At 43.1% G+C, this 18,447-nt stretch overlaps 1 protein-coding gene across 1 annotated transcript in view; it reads left to right on the forward strand.

Annotated features, from left to right (window-relative positions):
* The window catches only part of T265_13030 (hypothetical protein), a gene marked incomplete at both ends in the record, with an annotated part of 83,451 nt that overhangs the window by 29,916 nt on the left and 35,088 nt on the right, over window positions 1–18,447 (forward strand). The window contains 2 exons of the mRNA XM_009166822.1: window positions 7,548–7,717; window positions 7,843–7,984. Coding sequence (XP_009165086.1) covers window positions 7,548–7,717; window positions 7,843–7,984 — 312 coding nt within the window. The remainder of the gene's footprint in view (window positions 1–7,547; window positions 7,718–7,842; window positions 7,985–18,447) is intronic.

Raw genomic sequence — 18,447 nt, forward strand, 5'->3', positions numbered from 1 at the left:
GTTCTGTAGATCTCTGGTTATTTGAAATAGCTGTCGCTGACAAAATTATCGGGCGACACCGTTTTTATGAGGTTACCTCTTCATATCATGATACAATACCCAATACGGTCGCTCACCTCACTCGTGCTTATTAGCACAGGTGCGCAGTGAAGCTGGTTGTATAGACTGGTGCAACAGTCAGGGAGACCTCAGCTCACTAGATCTGACTGGGGAATGTTTACTGATAGTTCTCCAACATTTTCGTACTACCCCTCTCCGAACTATGGGGACGGAGGAGATCGCGACACGTTTGTCACTCACTGTTGCACTCCCTCACCATGTTCATCAAACCAGACCTGGATACTCTGAGATTCCTCGCGGGAACTAAGTTCATGACTGAGGGATTTGACTGACAGTGCCTTTTGCTCATCGAAGTTATCCAAAATAATTGCGTCACCGTCATCCGAGTAAGGCTACAAGGACCTCCTGAGCGAAACACCTCCGGTAGGCTTTTGCATTTCCTTCTGTAAAGTTAGGAAGAGTGCCATGTTTAGTTGGTAATAGCGCTAATGCTTTTACGTTCCACTTATACAGGAAAAGTACATCGATCAAAGATGGATCAATTTGGTTGACATAATCCTTTATTTATTACTTGGTGCGCATAATTCTTGGTATTATCGGGTATGTCAGTTAGATTTATCCCAGGAAGTATCCACTTCCACTACTTTACCAATGCAGATTGTTTTGCGATCCCCACCAAATGTTCACAATCGATTGGGCTGTTTGTTAGAAGGGCCGGAAGAAACATCTCCTCTGTTCAGCCGTATATTATGTCTTATTGACTAAATCTAATCCGATCCTAATACTTTCGTGCCTGATCTCACATGATATTGGGGTCGGGAGTATTTGGCTGTTTCCGCCTATTCGTAACGCAGTGTTTTTCTAGCTGAACAAAACGTTTCCAGTTCGTTTAAAGTACATTCTCGCCTACGAATCTCCTATCCATCGCTGGTTGCTATGACAGCGCTTCCATAAACAGGGATCGCGTTTGAGACTTTTGCAAACGATTTCCATTGGTCGTTCGTTAGTCCGTCATTTGACAGCGATATGGTGGCTGTGCTTTGGTTCGCTGCCGGTGCACTTCTTTTTCTTTTGGACTGCATCGTAATTTAGTGCTTCTCTATTTTCATACGGCATACCAGCCTCCTACTGATCGTAAACCTACGTGCACACTGTAAATAACGGTCACATACTGGTTCGGTGAATTTATTGTTTAGAAAAAAAAACAAAGTTGTTTTTTTGTGAGGATCACCACCACGAAGCCTGTAATAGAAGGTAGGTGGCTCCACCCCGTGTGGATAGGGGCGATCAATAAGTTAGAGGTAGTGATCAGATCGAAACAGTGAGCTACATTACTGACGTTCCACTTCGATATGACGATCAGATACGTCTGCCTCGTTAATCTTTCAAGATGTATCTTTACAACTAGGGTCCACGTGTTTCTTTTTGCACGTGATTAGAAATCCTACAAAGCGTAGAAATTATATGATTCCAGTGGTGATAGTGGTGCTGCATTGCTGGAATGCCACCTTAGCAAGAGTTCGTCTGTCGTCGTGTCAACTTATGTCATGCGAATTCCGCAATGCATGCTGGTGTAGATCCACTAGTGCCGTTCCACTTTGAGCTCAGTGGTTAAAGCACAGAATTTCTGACCGGAAGTTCCGCGGTTCGAACCCAACCCCGGCATTTCGGCTGCTTCTGTTTAGGCTTGGGCAACCTGGAAGTATCACAGCTCTCGTGTTTCCTTCAGTTGGCATGGCAGCTAAGTACCTAAAAGTCGGTATAACTGAACGACTTTTATATACCACTGTGATGCCAAGAGCATTTTAAATCGTTTACCTTCTAAAATTCAGGCACCATTTTCTTGTTGGCCTTTTTTGAATTCGTGAATCTGTCTGTGTTAAGTACCATCCCTTTCGTTTTCTTTTCACTCTTTGGCAGTTAAAAATGAGTATTCAGTACTACTATGATGCTGTCGGTGATAGTTATGATTGGGGACAACTTTGCTATTTCTGGGATTTACGCAAGTCACTTTCACCCATGAGTTCGAATTTACTGATCGGTAGGACCGTGGTTCGAACCCAACCTCTGCATCTCGATCGTCCCTGTCTATACTTGGGCAACCCAGGCTTCGTGCATTGCAGCTAGGCACCAAACTTTTTCTACAGCCGAGGTATTTTCATCATTATTGTTATCTGCACCCATGAATTCCACACCTATCCTATTCAAAATCTATGGTTTATTTATACTCTGTTCAGTACACTATCATTTTATTGACAGAAACGACAAGAGTTTCTAACTGAATCGACGATTTGTGCACTGCTGCCCTTATCGATCTGGTATTGTCTGCTGAACGAAGCTAAAAAAGATCAGCTGTTCCTACAATAAAACGCCGTGCGGTTCGGTCGTATATCAATCGACCGCATTGGATTTTCGGTGGGATTCCTTCGTAGGTTTGCTCGATCATCATTTTGTGCTGATAGCATAGACTACGTTGCCTGATTTAGGCGGAATTTCGCGTATGACTAATCTGAGTTTTACCATGTTCCAGTTGATCGACCCCGTTCAAGTCTACTTCACTGGTCCTCATTTTCGTCCATACATAAACCTTAAACGAATACACTTTAAACAGTGGACTGAAGTGCTATATTAAAAGAACTTTTCTCTGACTTAACAATTTTGACATTCAGATGCTTCGGTGTGCAGATGAGGGCTTAAACTTAATGGGCAACCCTACTACGCATAATTCAGGCAAAACCCGCGACCATTACCTCAGTTAACGTGTTCTTCTCCAGCTGATCTACAAGCAGCTAAGTGACACCGATGATAGGAAATGAGCCAGTTTTGTAGACAGTTATAGGATTTTAGTCTGGCTGGAGCAGCTCGTGCATTGTCTAAAACCGCACACCAATCGAAGTGGAGAGGAGCTGTTTTGGGGGAAGCTCGATTAGCTGAAACGCGAAGACTCTTCCCCGACAACGTGGTTAACTGCGCTGAACCTTCACATTGACAAGATGAGACAATATTTGACTGGTGCCTTCAGTTTGTGTTCTTTCTTGTTAACAGACAAATGTGGAAACAAATACCAATGGACTGTGAAGTGATCGCCGTAACACAACTAATTCGTGAGTAGTTTAACGGGGTCACGACGTCCAATAGGGTCATAAGGTCACTGACTTATTTCATTCCAGTTTTTAGGGGTGGGTGGGTAAAAGAGGTGAATCGATTGACGTTAATGACGCAGACACCCCTGGATGTTCTTGCATTGTAATTATAACGGGTAAACCTGAGTATATTTTGCAATGCAAAGCTTTTCATTCCTTCCAGGGTCTAGCCGCAGAGCACACAGGTCGGTGTGGGTGACTCCACTTGCTTAAATCGTTAGACATTCGAAAGCGTGACCTGAGTTCTTATTCCGTGTAGCTGAGTTTTTTCCGATGCATTTAGTGGTGAAATCCTGGAGCACACTTCGCCAGCGAATCTGGTCGCATGCTACCTATCGCTCTTTGTTAACCCGACCACACTGCAATACATGCTGACGCTCAATAATCCAATTACTGTTTTACAAACTTGTGGACATTTTGTGATCTGTTGTCCTGCTTAATAATGGCTTGTCAAGTAGTTCTGTTAGTTGACAATCGTGTATCTGTACAAACTGCTCTCAGAAGAGTATTGGTGTGTGTTCTCTTGTTTGGAAATGTACCTTGCAAATCCAAGTGCTGTCTTACTCCCTCGCACTCCTTTGGTTTTTCATATTGATGAGCTTCAGTTTATTCGTCAGTTTGGTTATCTTGACAGCTGCGGAATTCGCGACTGTAAAGTGACCAAAAGCAATGCTTATTGCTCGTTAAGACATGGGCAGTATTAACCACCCCGCGTAAACCTTGACGTTAGAAACTAATTTCAACAATACTCGAGGGGTGCGTGTCTTCAATACCGGTTTATGAGCAGTCTTGCTGTGATTGTTTATTAGCCTCTCCGATTTGAATACCCCAAACGATCGACAATGTCTTTGTAACAGCCGGCGTTAACTGGTTGCAGCATGTTCTTGCTGAAATGGCCCGTAAGCGAGTGTCAGGTATTGATTTGATTCACTAGAACAGAAGATAAAACGTATCAGGTTAGGTTGGCTGGGGCGTGTCCTACCTATTTCGGGGCACCATCGGCCGAGGGAGGCCATTTTTCCGCTCCAGACCCTCATTGGCCGAAGGCTCTTGAAGGACATGCCGTGACGCAGTAACGCGTTACGAAAGCACTCACTGTTGAGTTCTATGTGCTTCTCTTCCAGCCCTCCAGGAATGGAGTCACGTGGTTTTTCCTTAGCGTTACTGAGAGCCTTGCTACCAAACCGATCCAAGTAGTGAGCTGACTGTCACTCCGTAGCTAGTCCGCCTAGGCATTGCTTGTCTGTCGTTGTATGCTGGGCTTGTGTGGCGGCAAATGCATTGGCGATCTCACTAATGGAGTCTCACTCCATGTTGCTGTTCAGCTGCGTTCATTTTAATGATTTTGGAAGTTGCAGGTACATTGTTTGGTGTGGGCCGTTTTCTCCAAGATCATAAGTTTTGTTTTCATTCTCCATCAGAGTCTCCTTTTCCATGGTTGCTTTGCAGTTTTCCTCTGCTGAACCACTGCTTTCCATGGTAATGATGGTGATAGAGTTAAAAGCCATTTTCAAGCTGATAAACTCAATCGTTGCATCAGTCGATCAACGTATTTTGCGTGAAAACTGCATCCAAGTTCATTTGTGAACAAAATTCCAGGTTCAGGTTCAATATGGCGACCACCATCATTCGTATACCCCTGTCGTGTGTTAAATTAGCTGGTTTTGCCCCCCTTGGTCGTAGTCACCTGGAATATTTTCACTAAGTTTTGTTTTTAAGACTGCCTACTGCCTACTCCACGCTGGTGTTTTGACTAAGTGACTTGCTAACCTAAGAACCAGTTTTTTTGAAAGCGATGACTGCACAACTATAGGCCAATTTTCAAGTGTCCCCTCTGATCAACCTCCTAAGTTTACGGAGTTACCTGTTCAGACAGGTTATTGACAGAAGCTTACTGTATCTCCTATAACTACCATCACCACTTTGAAGGAAGCCGATACATTTTGTAAGCAGTCATCCGTCATTTTGTGACCCAGCGTTTTCTCTTAGTGTCATCGTTCGGTACACGAAACAATGCAAGTAGGCATTAATATTTTCTGTACACCTGGGCCCCAACGTAAGTGGAATTGTTTACTGAAATGTGTTTCAATCTGTCAAAACGTGGTTCTTGCTTCTAAGGTTGTCGGTGTGCGCATGAGCATGTAATCGAGCCATGATCAGCCTACCATTTCATTGCGTATCAAGTATGAGCTCTCATCAGTTAAAATGGACGTAATTAAAACGATCTCACACTACCCAAACATCGTTTTTTTCGTTTGTACGTTTGGTGCCACAACTGATGTTCACGCTTTCCATTGACAGCAGTTCGTCATAGCTACCATGCCACACAAAGGAGGACTGAGAAACTACACAGACCTAGACAGGAGGAGCAGAGGGTTGGGTTCGAACCACGAATCTTCCTGTCATTTATTACGCGCCCTAACCACTGGGCCTTCCAAAGCTCAGTGGTTTGCACTTCGTAGAAATCTATCAGTTCGGAGCCGGTCCTCACTATTTGTGTATTTTTATCGGGGAATCCAACCATGAACTCTTATCTTCTGGTCCTCAGTATCTGTGTAAGGCTAAATTCCAGTGGAGAGAACTGGTCGCTCAGTTTTAGCTGTGCTAGGAAACCGCGGTACGTTGGGGTACGTTGGGGAACGTTAAGTCTTAATCACCTTCCATAGTTCTATCCGCTCGGGTTTCAACGGCGATCTGAATCCAGTCCATTTCCGTTTGAGACAGAATCTCTGAAGAATGAAATCTATTTTTTTACGACTGCTGGCTTTTTTGGAAAGGTGACTTTTTACCCACACAAAGGCGCGCTGCCACGGTATTTTTTGGTCAATATTAATAGAGTTATTTGTTACCCAGCAAACCAGTAAAATATTGACATCACTATTCTTTTGACGTCAACCTATTTTCGGTTCCATATTTCCAGCCTATTACCTTGACATTATTTATTCATCATTCTCCAAGAAAGAACGGCTTTCCAGGAATTCTACTATGTTTCTTTTTTCACGGTGGTTGTGCAGCGTACATGACCAATGCGGGAAGTTTGAACGCCGAATTGAGCGTGCTCAAACAAGATCTTAACAGGCATTGACAATCGCCCGATACACGATATCACCAAAGAATGTCTTTGAAGCTTGTTCTAAAGATCGCCGTCTGACGACTGATGCTCTAACACACACGCTTACAGAAACTCATCAGCATTTAATCGGTCTCTGTTTCCGGAGGCCAACTGAGGGTGAGCTGCTATGTAGAAAAACAAACATCAAGTCGCATTATTCCAGAACGTTGAAAAGATAAAAACCTTGGTTCCTGAAAACCGTGACTACATGAGATCTTCCTTTTCCATTGTGCCTCAACTGGTGGGTGTAGTTACAATCAATCACATGGTCTTTCGACTAACAATAAAACATTGCTGATTTGAGGGCTATTTGTTCACACGTTTTCGATTGATGAATATGGTTTGTATGAAACTTTCCAGTCCACTTTTAACTTTTGTAGGCCAATTTAATGTTAACCGTTTATTATGATTGGTTCTCCAATGTTTCCGAGTGTCTCCTAGTGGCAATCTGTGTGCCCGTAGTTCTTGAGTTCTCACTTAGTTACGGGGGTAAGCGCAAACGCGCATCTCACCAGCGATATTTGCAAGTAAATCCGAGGTACTCTCCCAGAGCTATCAGGCTGTTTGTTGAGAAACTGATTTGTCGATCGCGCCTCGTGATATCAGATATGAGTTACTTTTACACTGGACTAATTAAAAGGTAAATGGGCTTCCTCGGTAAATTAACAGTTTCAGGACACAGGTAAAGGTACTGTGCACTAAAACACTGGTTACCAAGTAGTATAACTGCCTCAAGAGATACCTTCTCTCCGGATGCGGCATTTTTTCGAATGACCAAACATCAATTCGTTGTTTACGCGAAACTCTGGTGCGTATTCTGGGCTAATGGCCTCTCTTAGAAATAGCGAATACCAATTATTCATAAACTGGCTTCAGCTATTATAGTCGTTCCCAAGGTAAGTGGGCAGTGTCGAGTGAACTTCGCAGTCTCCACTGGCAATTATGGAAAGACTAGGTGCTTTGTTACACGGAGCACCTGGCTATGCTAAGGAATAATCGATTTTCAGTGATCTCACTCAAAGTCAGTGAACGACACAAGCATAGAAATGTGCAAAAACATCTTCCAAAGAAAAGGGTATGTTCAAACCGGCTGACCAAAACGCTATTTCTCCCGGCTGATCAAGTACAACCAGACTGTTGTGTTTCATTCTGTAATTGTACTGAGGAAATTAATTCTGCGACGATCCTTACCTACCTTTTTTAATCAGAGTATTTTCATCTTCATTCTTCAGTGCGTGAACGCAGATGCAAACGGCGTGAACAATCTCGAGTTAACGGCACTTTGGGTGACGAAGGAGATGACTATGAGAGCCAGGAAGCCTTGAGCATTGACTATTCCTATGATGGCGGCACCAACGTTACCGACGCAGCTTCTGCCCATCAAACCTCCGGAATTGGCCAGGTGAGTTTGTCCCCAACCTTTCGACTCAGTTCTTTGAAGTGAGTTTATCCAACTAAACTACACTTACTCAGAAGGGACTTCTGTCAACTGCGTTGTTATTCAACGCTTATTTGATATTCTTACAGGCGATTCTACGGGAACAGGCCGACGGGCAAAAACGTCGCAGCCGATCGCATCAGCTCCTTGATCCGATTTCCGCATCGCGGTCACCGAATGCTGCTGTCGAGCCCTTGTATAAACCGCGATATTCAACCCACCAGTTTGCTTGTAAGTCATCCAGAAATGGTTGATTTTGTTTTTAATTATGACACCATTTCCTTTCACTCGGCGGTTTTCATGGAGACGGGCCACACCACACAAGCGTTGGTTTTCTATCCATTGTAGGGATTCAGAAATCGTGGCACCACGAAGGGTGCCATTGACGGATCAGGTCTATCCTGTCATTTCCGAGTTCTCTGGCTACTTGTCTGAACCAACCTTGTTATCTGACCCATCGCTTGTTTCAGCCCCTTCCCGGGACAGTCTACATTTCCAACTTCCCGCGCGTCATCCACTCGGCTACTCGATGGAATTTGTCCATCTTGGCAACCGAAGTTGGACCACGCTTCCTCCACAGTCATGTAAGCGCTTCAAACATGGTCAGTGGTATACCCTTTGAAAAACAAAATCACGGTCGTCTGCCATGTGTCCTTTGTCTTGTTCTTCGTTTTTTTCACCGCCCAACTGTTCTTTGAGGCACAGCGCTTGAATCTGTGTCCTTCCTCGTCCCCTCACGTTCATCTCATTGTGCCTCGTTCCCATGGCTACTAGAGTACCACAAGCTCTTGTCAGCACGTCCTGCTCATTTCTGCACTGATTTGTGACATCATGTTTGTTTATGCCCAGTTCCCTCCTAAATTTGTCCAAACGTGCACTTGGTTTATGAAGGTCTGTAAACACGACACACAAACATAGTTCTGGTTATGGTGTGCACATAGACCTTCCGGACATAATGAATTGGGGATGTACTTGACGGTTGCTCTGATGTTTATCTAGACTGTCAGATAAACTGAGCTATAGCAACTATGAAGAATAAACCCTCATTCGGGACATACTAACCGGGGTGGTTCTCTCTTGACTTGTCTCTGTAATCGATATGAGTTCTTAAGTTGTTTACCAGTCCGATAGCTATTTACAATACTTGCCCCGTCCAAATAATCTTTTGTTTTCTACTTTCGCCTTCTATTTGCACGCGCGCACTCTTTTATATCCTTATATTTGTTTCTGTGAGACAGTTCCATAACTTATAAGTAGTGTGTCGCGTCTAGACAACTTCATGTCTCCTTATTGATCCACATAGTAAGATGTGTATGCGCGTCTATCGGCCAGTTGTTTCTGGTGATTCTATGATTGCTTAACTTCCTGAAGTGATAGTGCTTTTCTGGTATGTCTTCTCAGCAAACGGCGAACTCCCACAATTTTCCGAAACCGCCATATCCTCACATGAAACTCTGTGCAGATGCGCAATTACCTTCCGCTCTATAAACAATGCGAACTGTTCCTCTTAACGCTATCTAGTTCTTATGGATCTGTTTTATTTTCTTTCCCTGAGGTTTCATCCTTTACTGACCCGATCTGTTTGTACACGTAGACATGATCATGAAGGTCATTCCACTTCTATTCGTGTTCACTTGCTACTTAACCCGGTCGAAGCAGAATAGCTGCCCGCGAGCATGGTTCCACTTCATTTTGTTTAACATGTCAAGCGCGGCTGGAATGTTTTACCCGCACTCTGTTAAGGAACTACCTACTCAAGAGTTCAACATAATCACTTATCCAAGAGCGTAGCCACTAATCACGTTTGTAAGCAAAATGGTGGCACGTTCACCATTCATCAGCCGGCTTCACATGAGTTGTATCAATACCCTACCCAACCCCCACATGGTATTTGATGGACATGTTCATTTTACATGAACTAGACTTCCCGCCAAACCGACCACTTAGTGGCAGCCTTTCCATGACACCACTCTGCGTACCTTGGGTATATGTCGGATAAACTCCGTCGATTCCACTCTGTTGATTCGCCTTACTATTATCCAACTGTCCGGGGACGCACATCATCATCATGCTGCTTGTAATCGTTAGTTGCTCTCTAGATTCGCTGGTGCTGATGTTTGTTTACATCAGTTGAGATGGAATTTACGCTCGGTCGGTCACCGGCTGAGCTCATCAATCATTCTTGTCTAATCGCACATGCACACACGAGTCTGTCGGCCTTACAGGCTATCACAGATAACACTGTTTCAGTGGCTTGGTGTATGCGATGATCAAACTAGGTTAGCTACTCAATCTTTTATCCTATGTAACTTGATCGGGATGGTATCAAATTATCGGTGTACGGATGAACTTGGCTGAACGCGTTACAGTTGAATTACATGAAATATATACTCATATACTCAGCGGTATTATAGTGGGATTCAGGCTTGTTGAATTTATATTCACAAGTTGTGAGCTAGTCATGTGACTTTGTTGACTGCTCACAGCTGTCTTTTAGCCTTTATCTATTGCTTGGTAACAATGAAAATAAACAGAATGTGTTCCTTAAATGGTAGTTGAAAGATTCGGATAAAGTATGTCACTGACTTGCGTCGTCTGATGAAGGTCAACCTAAAATTTTCCTTCATATCCACATAAACAGATGTGACAAACATCTGACTTCTCTCTTGGGGTAATGTGGATTCGTTGTACTGATGGACAATGAAATCATGATCACTAACCTTCTTGATGGACGAAAACTATTGAAATAGCCAGCGTTAGATTTTGAGATGAATTAACACTGGCGTGGACGATATTCATAAGGTGTTAGATGGCTCATTGTTTGATATTCCATCTCCTGATCACCTGATAAGGTGTTAGTTCCTTCGAGCTGACTGCCAGTCATAAATCAATAGTACCTCATAGTTTAAAGGTTTGATTCGATTGAAACATTAAGCTATGCAGCTAGGATGTTTACGTCCCGTGAGAAGGGTGTGAGAATGATAGTCTTAACCGGCAGAGCTTATTCACGTCGAAAGCACGGTTTGGAAGCTCTTAAGAACGGTCTAATTGTTGAACGTTTACTTCATTAGGCTATCGACGCCCGGGAGGGCCTCGTGATCTGTATGAAATTTTCCTGCTTCATTGTTACAGGTAAAACCGCAATTTTATTGACCCCTGTGTACGCTCCGTTTTTTACAATTACAATTTGCCTCCCGTTTTCTGCACACTCGGATCACATTGATGTGACTTTTGTTATATTTTCGTAATAACATACGTACACATTGCTCAACCGCAACGTCAGGGTAGTTTATGTGTGTGATCGGGGAGACTAGTCGCGAGACCAAGTGATAAATCAATGCACCAGAATGATGTCGGCTTACGTTGTCTTTACATGAGATGCGCCTATCTTAGCCATCCAGGGTTAACGTAGTCCGAATCGATTGTTGAAACTTGATCGTTTTTATTTAACGAAGGTGGTTATCTATCTGTTCGCTGGATGCGCGCACTGATGATATATCCGGCATTTTTTGAAACGTTCGGGAAGAGGTTTGATAAGCCTGATGGACATATCGATGGCCGATAAGTGTACTCAGGCTACAGATATTTTTAAGTATTGTCAAGAATTAGCAAACCAAATAGTTGAGCGAATCAGACCACCATAATCTTCGTCCCTCACAGTTCATACAAGATTCACGGGTCAGTGATATCACAAATAAATTTGTCACCGATTAGTTTAAGTTTACTTCGTTCATCCTTGATCAAACGTCGAAATGTTTCTTTAAGCAAGCGGCCCTTGGATGCTCCAATTCGTTAGCGTTATGCTGGCTGAGATGCAGCAACACGTTTTGTATGCACCGATGGTTTTGACTCGAGATATTGCTTCATTTTGGTGTTGGCCTCTGATACTATCCCTCTGGGCATGTTTCAACACATATCGTTCTATATTTCTGGCTTTTTCACTGTATGCTTTTCATGAAGCCGGTTGAGTAAATGAGGGCTAGTTTTTTCGAGGTATTTTCACGTCGCTCTCCATTGAAGTCCTGCGATCCCGACCCATTTTTTTCGTTAGTGCTTCCCAGGTGGGAACACATTAGCACTGGGAGTCTGGCATTAGTCGACGTTTGACGTATGGGGTGACCGGATTACGACTGCCATTTTTGTGCCGATCGGGAAGTATTATCCATTCATAACAAATGTCTGGGGTCTGTCATGAGGAAACTACCGGTCAATAAATTTGCCGAACGGATCACGGTTTGTCAGAACTTTCTCACCCTGAACTCTCGAGTGCAGTTAAGGTTCCCATGCCCTTGACATGCAATCGATTGAATTATCTGACAGTTTCCTTAAAAACAACAAGCCGGATGCCCTCCCGGGCTTCACCCTTTAAGGATGGTTATTAGTATCCCAGAATGTCACCATTGAATGTCGCTCAACCTGTAATCCCAAACATGCTCATATCCCACCTTGTATGGCCCCTCTGAAGACGGCTTTACGTAATTCTGGGTTTATCCGTTTCTTATGATGTGATATTCTTGGAAGTCACTTTATTTTTCCATTCAGACTATTCCGATTATATCGCTAGGGTTGCCAAGCAACCTCGTTGTCTATCATTTTTCCACTTAACATGTTTGATGCATCACATAAACACGGGGTTTCGCCACAATTTCTCCTCTCTGTCGTTTTTAGACGACACTTTCATTTACGATAAATAGCGTCCATTCTTCAGTGACTAGTTTCTCGCAGTCCTATCCTTCAGGTCCTATTGTTCCCCGTATCCAATTTTTTTTAAATTACATGAATTTGGATTTGTAAGAACGCTTGTATGTGATGTTGTGCTTTTAGCCTGCCCTTTGGTCATGGCACTGTAAACGGTGTCCGTCCATTGAGGTGACAAGGAGTATACACACGGATCTGCTGATAAGGCACGAAAAATCTCACTTTTCTTACTATTCGTAAGCACTCAGCCTTTTCTACTCGTTACAATCATTCAGACATCCATTTGGTTTTCAATAATTAATTTCCGCCGTTGTTCCTCTCTCCCCCTAAACTCCCATCTACTTGATTTGGCTTGAATTTTTCTAATCACTTCCTCGTTGCTATTCGCGGTCTCTACGACCACTGATCAACTTTGTAGATAACTGAATTTCATCCCTGCTCAGCCCCTTGGGACGCAGTTTCCCGACTCATAATAACTGGATTTTTTCTACTTTAAATCCAGTCTCAAGTACCCGTCTACCCAGCACATTACCTATAAGACATGAAGACTTACATCACGTTGTTTAACTTGATTTTACTTAAAGTTAAAATGTTTTAATAAACTAAGCTGTACAAAAAGTATCATCAAGAGAACTATACCTTTTTAAACTGCTCGCTCCTAATCTCCGTTTGATACGACCCTCCATGGACTTGCGGTTGAACATGAATATGAAGCCGACATATTGCGCCTGAATGTTTCACCTTTCAGCTTTGATAATTCCTGGAGAAAACGGAACTGTTCAGTTCAAACAACCGAACATTAAATTTAAAAGTGAACCTGCTGATGACCCGGCAACTCGTTTTCGTAAACTAGTTCTCTTTTAATGAATATTTTGGTGTGTCAGGTTGTTTCTTTAGGTCTTCGTAACCCATTTGATTTGCCGACTTTTTTAGAACCGGCAAAGTTTTATTCTGTTCCCAATTTGACTACATCTTAAAGTAATGCTGAAATGCTAGCGACATTTCACGTGTCGGGCCGTTTGTTTTTGAGTATAACCACCATGAAAATAATCTTGACATTACCTGTGTAATGACATACTCATATTCTCTACACATTCCGATAATCTGAGCTAATCGAACACCTGCTAAATATTCTTATTGGTCGAAGTTTGCGTTTCCTACAATCGATTATATACATGTGTGCACACCCCAATCCGTATATAAGCAGGTGTCTAAATATGAGCACGTGCAAACGTTGTGTGACAACTGTGTACTTTAATCGATCTAAACAATCTAAGTTGAAGAGCAGTCCACTAATGGGAGTGATCGATTTTTTACCCCTAACGCTACTCTGTCAGATCCGAAGGTGTCATTGATTATGTTCGGGCATTCTACAGGTAAGACACACTAATATATGGATATAAACGAAAAACAACATGTACTTTTGCGTCTGTCTTGCTCGCTCAAACTATATATGCTAGGTGAGTGTTCATGTACTTTTGAGTCTGTCTTGCTCGCTCAAACTATATATGCTAACAAGTGATTTGCCGCTTCACAGTGAGTGATGCGGATGCAGATCACCGAGAAATTATGTCTATGTTCCTTCGCTATTCGTCGTATTTGCTATTGAGCTGTGTGGAATTTCGTCACAAATCTGATCACGCATCGATCGACGAGAACGTCTAAATCAAAGTACTCTGGATAACTTTTTACTATAGGAGTATGAGGACGAAAATCTGAAATTGAGCCACTGACTCCTCTTACATCCCTCGACAGACATTGTTTTATTTCTGTATCATCTAGCTGCTCTAGCCTACACTACGTTCACCGCTTCGAAAGCAACGTAACCGGAACAAATCCACAAATAGGCCTAACTATAGTAAACTCTTTGGGTTTTTCACAAACGACTCGGTCTTAACTTTGATCGACAAGGCTAGATTTGTATGGTCCTGCTTTCGCAGCGCATGGGCGTCGTGTCTGTCCTCAACCAAGGAACCGCCATTTGGATTACGCGCTGTACTCACTGCACAGCAAGTCTTGTATACTCTTGTAGATTGCCCGATTGACTGATGGCCTAAAAATAGCAACCACATGGGTGTAATTCAGGAGGACCATCACAGATAAATGAAGTTGCCCAAAATACACGCAACTTGATGTGGGATCATGTCTCCTGCGTTTTATTCACTCAGCCACGTTTAGGATGGATGAATCATTCCGTCCATAGTTCAGCAAAGTATTAAGGCTTTTCTAGTTAGCCTGGTCGCGTTGGCAACCGCCGTTTCTCTGTATGGGGACCGGGGACGCTGGCGAGTGACAGTTATGCATCAAAACTACCGCATTCACGGCATAGCTTTCTCACTGTCTGGTGCACCGGAACGGTAAAGCCATTGTCTAAACTGCATGGCTCCCTTTCCTGGCCATCCTCCTGGCCCCTTTCCTCCTCCAATAACCGAATATTGAACCACTGTGCTTTGGTAAACGTTTTGTAGCTGAAAAACTGAACTGAATCCTTGTGTGCCTCCTTGTGCACCTTCACATATTCCACATTTGTTTGTGATCTTCTTAACGGAGTACAAAAAGTCCTTGCGGGCTTGCTTATTAAAGGAGGGTTGTTATACTTCCAAGTAAAAATACAATTCTTATGAATCTCGTCTTGAACAGTCTTTATTGGTTTCGTACGCTGTCGTACTGGCGTTAACATCTTGAGTATTTCTAGGAAACCTCTCTCCAAACCAAAATCTCCCAATCCAGATGTTATTTTTTATCACAGAGTTGTCACCCTTTGTTCGGCTTTGCCATCCTTGTTAGTGTGTTTCGTCTTTCGCTCAATCAAGTGGAGTATGTATCTGTAGCCATGACACGAATTTTCCTTCGGGTCATACTTTTGTGTTGTGCCCCTTCACTAGTTTTTCTGCTGTGTGGATGCCGGTTATTCCTTTTCCTCTTCTATCAGGTTTTTACGACCTCTTTCACACCAACGTATGAAGCAATGTCCCAGCGTTTGACTCGTGTTCCTATCAATCCTCTTATCTTTCCTTAGTACCTTTCCCAATATGACATCTGTGGGTCGTATATACATTGTCTTCCTTCGTAATTCTATCCCGACCAACACATCGATAAACATACGGTATATGTACCCCTTGGCCATCGCCAGGTTCGGCGCGACCTGATTTGGCTGGCAGCAACTACACATTTCGTACTGTACCGGTTCCATTGATGGTTCAATTAACATAATTTTGGTGTTGCTCTGTTCATCTGATAGCCCTTGGCCAATCGGAGCTGAACTTTACTACGAAAGACCCGCGTGTACCAGGTGGCCTTTAAATAGCGAAAGTGGATAGCATGTAGCTGGGAGAACTCCACGGATACTTAATAGTGCGATGGCGTCTTGTTTTCTGCTCTCTCTCTCTCTCTCTCTCTCTCTATGGGGTAACTACGTAGATAATGCTTATAAGCTGACTCTTAGGTATTGTGATATCTCAAACATCATACCGACTGAAACGTGAGGCAGTCTGGTGCAGCACATTCATTCATCATAAACGAGAGATCTACTTGGATTTGGTCGAATCTCCCGTCGAAACCACATTTATGTGCAAATGAAGGTATTCTTCGAGTTCTGTTCCATTTGCATTCATTCAGAACATAAGAAAAACTCGGGGATTGTGCCTTCCTGATGAATCCCAAGGGGGGCGAAACTGGTCAAAGGGCTTCATGACAAAAAACTCGCAGCGGTCAGTGGCCCATTATCAATAACGCGGGATATCAGAATTTCGGGCTATAAAATGGGCACTCATCTAGAGAAGATAAATAAATAAATCTAGTGTCCTGTCTGTTAGTCACATATCTTGGCTGCCTTGTTAATATGGATCATTTTTTTCTCGTCGGCGAGTTGGTATCAATTTTGTAACTTTCCACCTCTCTGAGAGCCACTCAACTGCTACGTCTTATAACAGCGCACATGTTTTGATTAGCTTTGAAAACAGGGTCCGTTGGCTGTTATGCATAATGAAATCGCTGGAGCTGGAGTCTCGGTGGAGTCCTCCGTGATCTGTAGCACACTGATATTCTTTCTTATGATGTCCAGTGTACAGACTAACTCAAGGTTCCATTGCAGTACATTTTGGTTTCGAATTAATTAGTATAGAACGATTGCTTAAAACCAGCAGACAGGCGTCTGCCTTTTGCCGACTTCATTTTCGTAATGAGACATCGATATCTTGGAGAAACCTGAGCGCTAGATGGTGAGCCTGGGAATCCGGTATCTACTTTTGTATCAAAAAACTGTAGGTCAGCATCCCTCTGGTCTACAGTCAGTCTGGTGTCTATAGCAGCGGTACATTCAGATACTGGGGCAGAAATTGATCAGGAGGTTACATTCTTGTTCTGTATGGACAACACTTTGTTTGAATAAATCCATGGTTTTCCTGGTGGTGTGTACATGTAAGCACTATCTCGTCAATTCCCATCGATATAATATATTGAACCATTTTTATGTTGACGTCTTCGACAGTTTTCTCCAAAACTACCCCATTCAACCTTGTTGATTTGTTGGGCTCGCACTAGTCAGCGGTCATCTTCCTGACTTTGTTTCGGAAATGGTAGAATGCACCCGAATAGTCTTTTTGAATGTTTGAGAATACGTCTTAGTCTAACTATAAGTGTCCACTTTCTGAGAGAAACAAGCCGAAGGGGGAGTATTGTTGTCTTTTTCATACGTTCCAAAGAGCTTCCTACACCCACTGCACTGACTTGATGTCGGTGTTTTCAAAAAGTAAAGTAGACTTTATCGCCGCACAAAGTATCTCTACGGGATCACAGGCCTGATCTCAGCAGGCGAATTAAATAGACTCCGTTGTTGTCCAGATGTAACAACGTCACCGAAAACTGTTTTAACGACCCGGGACAAATTCTGCCATTCTTGGAGTTCATCAGGTTTTATATTCTACATGACCGTGTTTTTGTGAATCGGTGCCTCCGAAACATTGCCAAAGCCTGACGGGATACCATATCCACAGTACGGAGTGTGATACTTTCTGGAAGGGGGAGTCGCTTACAATGATTAGCCAAGTTGCAGTCCGTATATGACTAGCCAATGGTATGAAATCGGAATTCGGAAGACCAGTATAGTGATATCAGGTACTATGGCAACTCCGGGGCACATCAAGAGTTCGTTACTTGGGCATGACGGAGTCACGCAACTAGTACCGCCATTGTATGGAGCTTATCGCCTACCTAGCCAGTGGCCCGAATTTCAATTTTTTGAGGGTAGTGGATTTGTTAAACTTTCCACATGATTGCATTTAAGGCATTATCCCTCTTTATGACTCTCCATATCCCCGGGATAGCTCAGTAGTTAAGACATGAACTTATCGACCAGAAGGTCCGTGGTTCGAACACAACCTCTGCATCCCGATTGCCCCAGTCTAGGTTTGGGCAATCCGGAAGTAGCTCAGCCGGTAGCTATGCATCAAAAGAATGCTACAAATGAAATGAACAATTTGCATATTTATTCCCGGCAAACGAAACTCTGTGATCCCAAACCAAACTACCCTTTTTATGTGACTTCGAGCTGAAGGACAGGACTGAATTCCACGGAACAACCGTAGATCATCATTTCTGGTGGATGGTATCTCCAAAATGGAGCAAATTTATGGTCATCGCCTCCCGAGGATACTAGTTAACACCCCGAAAATTTTTGGTGGGTTCCCGTAGTGCAAAATAAGTGTCAAAAACTCATCGGAGAGTGATATAATTTAACGAGTCATCTTTCCGTGCAGTAGAGAATAGCACAGTCGCGCCTGCATTTTTCAGAATTTTCTAAACCCTTTCAGTTCCCCTCTTTCCATCCGTTATTTTATTTTGCTCAATTTTTGATAGATTATTTGAACCTAGACGATACTGCATATCTGTTGTGTATACGTAAAAGGAAGGCAACAACTTCTCATTACCAAAGCAATTTAACCTCATTCACCCGACCCCCTTTGGTTTATCACTCCAAGCAGTCTACTTCGAAAACC

This window comes from Opisthorchis viverrini (genome assembly GCF_000715545.1).
Source record: "Opisthorchis viverrini unplaced genomic scaffold opera_v5_32, whole genome shotgun sequence".
NCBI classification, from domain to species: Eukaryota; Metazoa; Platyhelminthes; class Trematoda; order Opisthorchiida; family Opisthorchiidae; genus Opisthorchis; species Opisthorchis viverrini.